At 32.1% G+C, this 8,817-nt stretch overlaps 1 protein-coding gene across 1 annotated transcript; it reads left to right on the forward strand.

Annotated features, from left to right (window-relative positions):
• Nucleotides 1,670-3,824, forward strand: LOC107623260 (60S ribosomal protein L13-1). Its single transcript, XM_016325446.2, has 5 exons — nucleotides 1,670-1,807; nucleotides 2,399-2,514; nucleotides 2,670-2,803; nucleotides 3,105-3,263; nucleotides 3,393-3,824. Exons 2-5 carry the CDS (start codon nucleotides 2,406-2,408, stop codon nucleotides 3,612-3,614), a joined length of 624 nt encoding a protein of 207 aa, XP_016180932.1. The 5' UTR covers nucleotides 1,670-1,807; nucleotides 2,399-2,405; the 3' UTR covers nucleotides 3,615-3,824.

An 8,817-nucleotide genomic window follows, 5' to 3' on the forward strand; every position in this document is an offset into this window, starting at 1 on the left:
TATAAAAATTAAAACTTTTGAGATTTAAGATTGGGATATTGCCGTGTCTCTTTTCTTTTACCAATTTTAAATCCCAAGAGTTATATATATATATTTATTATTCTCATAAAATCAGTAAAAATATTATCTCTATAATATTAATAAAAAATATTTTTTTATAATTAAATCTGGCTAAGTTCTATATCAAATAGCTAAAAAACCGGTTTAGTTAAATAAACTAGATTAAAACTATTTTTATTGTATCAAATTACTTAATATACTTAACTTAAAATTAATGAATTTTTGTAGAAATTTTTGTCTGCAAAATTCGCAAAAATAGATTCATCATATAATAAGAATACTTTAGTCATTTTCTATAATAAGATTATTAAGGCTATTGTAATCATTTTCTATAAAAAAGAATATTAATTTAGATTGATTTAAGGTTTGGTTTACCGATTTTTTGGCCAAATTAATTTATTTGATTTAATTTTGACAAAAATAATATAGTTTAATCAATTATATGTATTGAATTTTAATTAATAAAAAACATCTTTAAAAAAGATGTTTTAAGCATCATTATCGAAGTGGCTCTCAACTAATAATTATATAGTAACAACCTAGAACAAGTGAAATAAAATAGAGTTCTAAATTTCTACCAGTGACCTATTCCTAACGATACAAACTATATTCTAGTTCTTGGCGACTACCCTAACCATGGCTACATATACACATATATCTATATGGGATTGCATAAAATTTAACACAATAGAACTAACCGCAAAGTCGACCACCTAATGCGAAGCCTTGTTCAGCCTGTTGATGTTTTCATCGTTACCAGCTGCACGTGCCATCGTTGTATTTATCGATAATATGGTCAGAAAGGAGTAAAAGAGAGGCGAAAGTGGTTGAAAAGTTTAAATTGGGGCCCAGTCAAACACAGTCAACGACATATATTTATAGTCGTCCCTTAATTTTATAAAGGAGATATAAAATAATTTGCTCTTTTGTAAGCACTTAGATGATCTATTTGTTGATATTCTTTTTTTTACCAGTTTAGTGCATAAACAAAATTTGATAATGTTCCAGATTTTTTTTGACTGCCAATTAAAATACAGAGTTTAACTAAATAAAATCTTAGCGGTGGGTGAATATTTTGAATTTTTTGGAAATGGAAAATGAAAAATGCTATTTTATAAAGCCATGAAATGTTTTCCATTTGAAAACTCGAAAAAATGAAGTACATACTTACTATTTGAATTGTTCTAAAATTGAAATACTATTCTCGCGTGTTTTTCAGGTGATTACAAAAGTATTGGGTATACTACCGTACTATTTATAAAATTTAAATTAAATAAAATTAATTGTAGTTCCTTAAAAATAAGAAACATAATTAATTAAAAAATTAAAATTAATAAAACATTAAATTAAAAGAAAAAAGTCTAAAAAGTCAGTAACTTTATTAAATTATTGTCAGCATGTAACTAGTAAAAGAAAAATGAGTAATCTCATATCATTAAATACTATTAAAAATATTATTAACTTGATGACTACAAATCGTAAAAGATACTCGCTTCCTAACCCTCATCAATTAAAAGATTAAGTAAAGAATGATATTTTTAAAGGATAAGTACTATTTTTTTTAGCTTGGGCCTGAGCCCATATCTATACCAAAAGTAATATGCAATCGGATCCGTCCAATGACAATTAAATCTGCCCGTCCAATTTAGGATTTCTGAAGCGAAGAGGCTGCTATAAAAGCCTTCACAAACCCTAACGACACTTCTTAGTCACCTGAGCTGCCCCCTGCGTATCAAGAACCCTAAAGGTAGCAGCTCTCTCATCTTTTCTTCTTCGGTTTTTCTTCAACCCTTCGATCGATGTACCATTTCAATTCATCGATGCTATAATCTATTTATCTGTCTTATTTTCCCAGTTCGAGATCTTTGTTTTTCGTAATGTCACGGCTGTTGTATGCTGTTTTCCGATATTGTTCAAATTTTAGAGTGTTCAGTGCGGTAGTATTAACTTAAGACCATGAAATGGAACTTCTTACTGTTCGGTATTTACTTCGATGTGAATGCTTTTCGAGCTGTTGATTTGAAATATGTTAGTTTCTTTGAGTTCCAGTGATGTGTGAGCAGTTATACCTGTTAATATAATATAAGCTTTGGTGTTTTGCCGAAGAAATGCTAGCGAGATTTATAGTATTGATGTTGAAGTTTTTCGTTTTGATTGGAAAATTTAGTTAATAGATTTTAAGTCCTTGTAGATTGATTGCTTGAATCTCAACAATTTAGTTTACAGGGTTCTTAGCATTTTATACTGTCTTATTGAGCATCACGTTTTAGATATCCGTATTTAGAGAAGTATATAGTTTGTTGTTTTTGTAATTTTGGTCGTTGATTGCCTTGTATAGGTAAGCCATGGTGAAGCACAACAATGTTATCCCTAACGGACACTTCCGTAAGCATTGGCAAAACTATGTGAAGACCTGGTTCAATCAACCAGCAAGGAAGACCAGAAGACGGTTAGGTAATTTCGGTTGCATCTTTCTCTTGTTAATTGTATTTAATAATTTATGATTTATTTTGGATTACCTTAATGTTAAGAATGCATTCAGGCAGCCAGATGAGATTCATGCTGGATACTTTTCATTTAACTTTTTTAAATGTTTATGTATTCCTTAGCTCGCCAGAAGAAAGCTGTGAAGATCTTTCCCAGGCCTACCGCTGGACCTCTCAGACCAGTTGTTCATGGGCAGACTTTGAAATACAACATGAAAGTCAGAGCTGGCAAGGGATTTTCTCTTGAAGAACTTAAGGTAAAAATGGATTGAAGTAATGCCTTTTATCTTTCTTGTAAGTTATAATTGCTAATTGTTTATTGGGTTTACTGAGGTAGTGGAGAGGAAGACAACTGGATTGTTTCTAATGCTGTAATTTGGTATATGATACTGCACATAATCACTTGTTTGCTTGCTTATGGTTTATTGGCTGCTTTTAGGCATTGTTACAAAATAAAACATAGTTTAAATTTAACAAGGTTTGCTGCCTTGCCACATTGTTTTTTTACTTTATATATATATATTTCTAAATGTATGCCAATCTTGTTTTACATCCTAGGCTGCTGGCATTCCGAAAAAGCTAGCTCCAACCATAGGCATTGCTGTTGATCACCGTCGCAAGAACCGTTCTTTGGAGAGTATGCAGGCTAATGTTCAGCGGCTGAAGACATACAAGGCCAAATTGGTTGTGTTCCCAAGACGTGCACGCAAGGTTAAGGTAATACTAATTTTAGCATATGAATTGGTTGTGACATGTGAGTTCTTCTGTCTTCGATTTTAATTTAACTCCTGCAAAGAATATGTAACTAAAAATTTGCTGGAAATACATACTATCTGTATATTGCAGGCTGGTGATTCTACCCCTGAGGAACTTGCAAATGCCACCCAAGTCCAGGGTTCATGCTTGCCAATTGTGAGGGAGAGGCCATCAGTAGAGCTTGTTAAGGTTACAGATGAAATGAAGGCATTTAAGGCTTACTACAAGCTTCGTCTTGAACGCACAAACAAAAAGCATTATGGTGCTAGACTGAAGAAGGCTGCTGAGGCAGAAAAGGAAGAAAAGAAGTAATGACCTTGCGAGATCAGATTTTGTTATCAATCAATATTATAGTTGTTGCAAGACGATTATGCCTGAGATTAGTTTTGCGGATAACATGGACCCTTTTACTTTTTATTTTTGAATATTGAAGTTTGTTGGTTTCTTTGGTGCACTAGATTTTCTGGATTTTTTTTGTTAGTTTTGCAATGTTTGTGTTCTGTTCATGTTGAGTTTTTATTATTGCCGATTCGGTTTTATTGCATAGTAACCTCGTTTTCTGAGCACCATCCCATGATCGGTAAAAATTTAACTTGTTTTCAATCACATGGTAATGAACAAAAAATGTCTACATGAAATTTAAATTTCCAACTTATGTTAAATGTCGATGGATGGCATTAGTCCGCTTTTTTACTTTTCTAATATTTATTTAATCAATTTAAATTTTGATTGGCTAATGAGTTATAATTTAAATGGTATAGTTTTTCATATTCATTTTTTTTACCAAAGATAGGAGACTCGAATTCGCAACCATTGGCAGTTTTTCATACTCATTTGAAGATGCGGTTTTTTTATTTTTGGTAAAAAAAAAAATTAAATTTATTTTTGGTTTAATGTTTCTTCACACAAAATGAAGCTTTTTCTCTGATTTAGTAATTTGTTTAGGTTATTATTAACATGAAACTGCATTTGACATGTTTAAGTAAATTATTATTTAATATTTTTTAACAATTATTTTTATCATGTGAGTAATTACCATTTTTCTTTGTAATCTATATACATAAATATTAATATATTTTATCTAATTTAAAAATAATTACAATGGTAAGTGAAAATAATTGTGTTATATATGATGAAGAAGAAGGAGAGTTTTGATTATTGAATTGTGTAGAATTATAAAAGAAAAAATAACACTGAGATATAACTGCGACACAAGAATTTTTAATTTTGATATCGAAATTTAATTATGTCATTTCTAATTAAATGTATTTTTCTTAGCGTTGAACTAGTTGTGTTATTAAATTCATAAATAAGAAGTTTAGTTATTTATGTGTTATTTATAATAAATTGATGTTTTTTTTATTCTAAAATATATTTGAATATATTTTATTGGTTGAGTAAGTTAAAATTTTAGACTTGTTTTTAAAGATTTCTTATGTTACTTGCCAAAAATTTCCGTTACTTTTAACTAAATGATGTATTTTGTTATCACTAAAATGATTGTGTGGTATTAACTAAAGAAGAAGAAGAAAAAGAAGGGGAGAAATTTTGAGTTTTACTAAATTTAACAAACAATCGCATTAAAACTTTTTAACTTTAACGCAATAAGTTTCTTAATTTTGATATTGAAATTTTTTAACCGTGACATAAGTTCTTATTATGGCAGTAAAACAAGAATTATGATTATGATAATGATGATGATAACGAGAGTTTTGAATTGTATAAAATTTATCAGAAAATAGAAAAATATCACCAAAGTCTTCAAACTGTGATAAAAAAAATTTCTTATTTTTGACACCAAAATTTCTTAACATGACATTTACAACTAAATAAATTATTAAACTAATCGTGTGGAATTTAACTAAGAAAAAGAAAAAGGAAGTAACAAAAATGTAAGAAGAAGAGCGTGTACTTAGAAATTTTGCTTTGTTGGAGAATTATTTTGTTTAATCTATTTAAGATATAAATATAAGAAAATATAAATGGTTAAGTTTAAATATAATTCTTTTTACTTATTGATTGTATAACATTAAATAACCAGTTGTTTGTTTTAATTGATGCTAACTAAAAAGAATAATTTTTACTCTTAATTAATTAGGATGCAGGAGAAATCAGCTCTTTTTAATATTAAATTAACAATCTTAATTTCTGCTGTAATCACATAATAATGTACCCATTCTTATATTGGTGTTTGATATTTTCTGGCTATTCCTCAAAGAGGTAAAGGCTATACAATTTTTTCAAGTACTTACTATCCATGACAATATATTTGGGCAACAAATGAAATTTACACCCCTCTAGACTGCCCAACGAGGTGGACCGGTCACTAGCCCATCGTAGACTTATTTCTGTTCATGTCCACCACAACCAACATTTTATTAGTGTCCACCGCTTACATTTTTAATATAAATCTACACGGTCACAATGCTTGGAAAAAAAATGTTCCGCTTCCGTACAAAGGAAAACGTGAACAGTTTCCAATACTTTAAAATTTATATTTTTTAACCATTCTGTAATAGAAAGAATTCCAATTTTTACGTCAAGAACTAAAATTCGAAAAAGGCCGACACACACAGACATATGATATGGCTGTTATAATCGGTCAAACTTTATACCTCGGTTACAGTGGTGAAATTTGAAACAAAATTTTGAGAATAAAAATTTAACATAAAAATTTAATAATAATATTTTTTAATATTTTTTATCATATAAAAATTAAATTAAATAAATAGTAAAATATAAAATAATATTAAATTAATTAAATAAAAAATACTTATTTTTTTATATTTGAATTCAAAGGTAAAATGAGTGTTTTTTTTGTTTTTTTGTTTTTACCAAAGATAGGAAGACTCGAACCCGCAACCTCTTAGATGAGTACGGAGAGACTATGTCATTTGAGCTATAACTCATGGGCTAGAGGGAGTGTTACTTGTTGAGGCAACTGAACTATTTTTTATTTTTTGAAAAGGTACTACTAATTTTTTTATAAAAAGTTTGCAGGGGCCATGGTCCCCATTATTTCAACTATACACACATATATGATATGGCTGTTATAACTCGGTCAAACATTATAACTCGGCTCTATACACCAAAACGAATATCGTCCTGATATGATATTATTCTTCTTTAATACAAATTATTCTTGAAACATAATTGTCAATATCTCGCCTCACATATAAGGGAGGTAAGACATTTTATCAAGATATGATCGTTTCACACACTTACTGACTTGAGAGTTGTAATGCCTTTTGCAGGTACCTTCCCCCATTGTTTTTTTTTTCTGCACCAAGGTATAACTCTTTCCAGGCAAGAAGCTCGAAGTTGACTGTTGGAGGACGACCTATACCCCGATCATCACACGAGAACAATTGGCGCCTATCGTGGGCCGAGAAATAAAAATCCTTTTTTCCTTTAGGCCCTGAAATTTCCTTATTCGCCTATGGCTTACCAACCTCCTCCAACACTATCTGAGCTTCTTCGGATGGTAACCAGGTTACAACAGGCTAATCAGTGTATGGTGGAAGAAAACCAAAGAATGGCAAAGCAAATAGCCGAATCAACCAATGCAATCATGATCGTCATAATGAGCGACCAGAAGATGAGGAAGACAATTCTAATCCAACACATGTCTCTGAAACTCAACGGCGAGAAAAAGATCCACAAGCCAATGACGATGATAAATTGGACAATGCTATTGGTCCATTCACGGCTGATGTCATGAATTTTCAAATGCCTAAAAGGTTCACTATGCCGACGACTTTAACTCCTTATGATGGATTGGGCATCCCGAAGAAGCACATCAAGAACTTTCGATCTATAATGATAGTAAACAGTGCTTCTGACTCTATTTTATGTCATTGTTTTCCTACCTTTTTAGATGGTCCTGCACTTGATTGGTTTTGTTCTTTGCTTGCAAATTCTATTTCTCGTTTTCAGAAATTGGTGAAACTGTTTGAAGATCAGTTCGCTGCATCTTCCATTTATGTACATGATTCCGACTACTTGAACACAATCAAGCAAGGACAAAATGAAAGTCTGAGAGACTATATTATTCGTTTTACGAAGGTGGCAATAACCATCCCAAATCTCCATTCCGAAGTACATTTACATGCCATCAAAAGCGGACTTCGGCCAAAAATATCCCAAGAAGCAATTCTAGTAGCAAAACCGAAAATGCTTACCGAGTTTTTCGAGAAAGCTAAAGGTTAAATAGAGATTGAAGAACTCTGCCAGGCTCGAAAATAGGAAAAAACCCACAACGATAAGGACGAGAATAAATCTCGGGATCATAAGAAAACCTTTAAATTAACCCCCTGTTATGACTCCCATACACAATTCAACACCAAAAGGGATGAGATAATCAAAGAAATTCTGAATGCAAAGCTCATCAAGCCTCCTTGGAAAGCTGGAAATTACCAGGACATAAAGAATGTAGATAAATCCAAATCCTGCACTTTTCATAAAAAACATGGGCACACTACTAATGAATGCATCATAACCAAAGATCTGTTAGAGCGACTAGCTCGGCAGGGACATTTGGACAAGTACATCGGTGGCCATATTAAAAAATGCACAGGACACTCTTCCGACCATTCTTTTGCCAAACAATATTCCCGGGGTAAGGAGAAAACTACTCATACTCACCCTAATTGACCACGAGGTAACATTAACTGTATATCTGGAGGCTTCCTTGGTTCGGGGGGCCTTAAACTCCGCCTGAAAACATACATACCGAGTTATGTTCTCGGTAGGGGTACTTTCAACGAATCCTAACCCCCTCCTCATTTCCTAAAAATGGCATTCCAACCATCCGATTTCAATACAAATGCCACCAATCTAGATGACCCAGTTGCCATTTTTATCCAATTGGGAGATCTATTAGTGTGTAAGGTATTGCTTGACCCTAGAAGCAGCGTAGTCCTCCTGTTTTGCTCTATATTCCAAAAAATGAAGCTGAGCAATAACATACTCCAACCATCCACTGGAGACCTAGTGGAGTTCTCAGGTGAACATGTACTGGTATTAGGATCTGTGTGGTTACAAACTATACTGGGTGAGCGTCCTCTAACCAAAACTTTCGATATTCAACTTAATACTTGACCGACCTTTTTTTGAATAAGTTTGGTGCTATAGTATCTATAATTCATCTGTGTGTCAAGTTTCCTATGCAAGACGACCTCATTGTAACTATTCACAGTGACTATCCTGAAGCTCGACATTGCTACAACAACAGTTTGAAATCACCAGCTCCAAACCGAGCTATAGGCACACAAGTAAACACTGACCACAATTTAGCTGAGCTCCCAACATTAGCCATCCTTGATCCAAGAGCCGAGCTCATTGAACGACTAACACCAATGGAGGAATTACGAAAAATCTTATTTAACTAAAGATTTAAATAAATTCACCTATGCAGGTACAACTCTGAACCTAGATGAGAAAGATGCACTTCAACACTTCCTACAGCAAAATGTCGATCTATTTGCATGGACTCCTGCTAACATATTTGGGATTG

Source organism: Arachis ipaensis, chromosome B10 (assembly GCF_000816755.2).
Source record: "Arachis ipaensis cultivar K30076 chromosome B10, Araip1.1, whole genome shotgun sequence".
Classification (NCBI taxonomy): Eukaryota; Viridiplantae; Streptophyta; class Magnoliopsida; order Fabales; family Fabaceae; genus Arachis; species Arachis ipaensis.

Coding starts and splice junctions, on each gene's coding strand:
- LOC107623260 (XM_016325446.2), top strand. CDS start 2,406: ATGGTGAAGCACAACAATGTTATCCCTAACGGACACTTCCGTAAGCAT. Junction 2,804..3,104: donor TTTCTCTTGAAGAACTTAAG/GTAAAAATGGAT, acceptor TTTACATCCTAG/GCTGCTGGCATTCCGAAAAA. Junction 3,264..3,392: donor GACGTGCACGCAAGGTTAAG/GTAATACTAATT, acceptor TGTATATTGCAG/GCTGGTGATTCTACCCCTGA.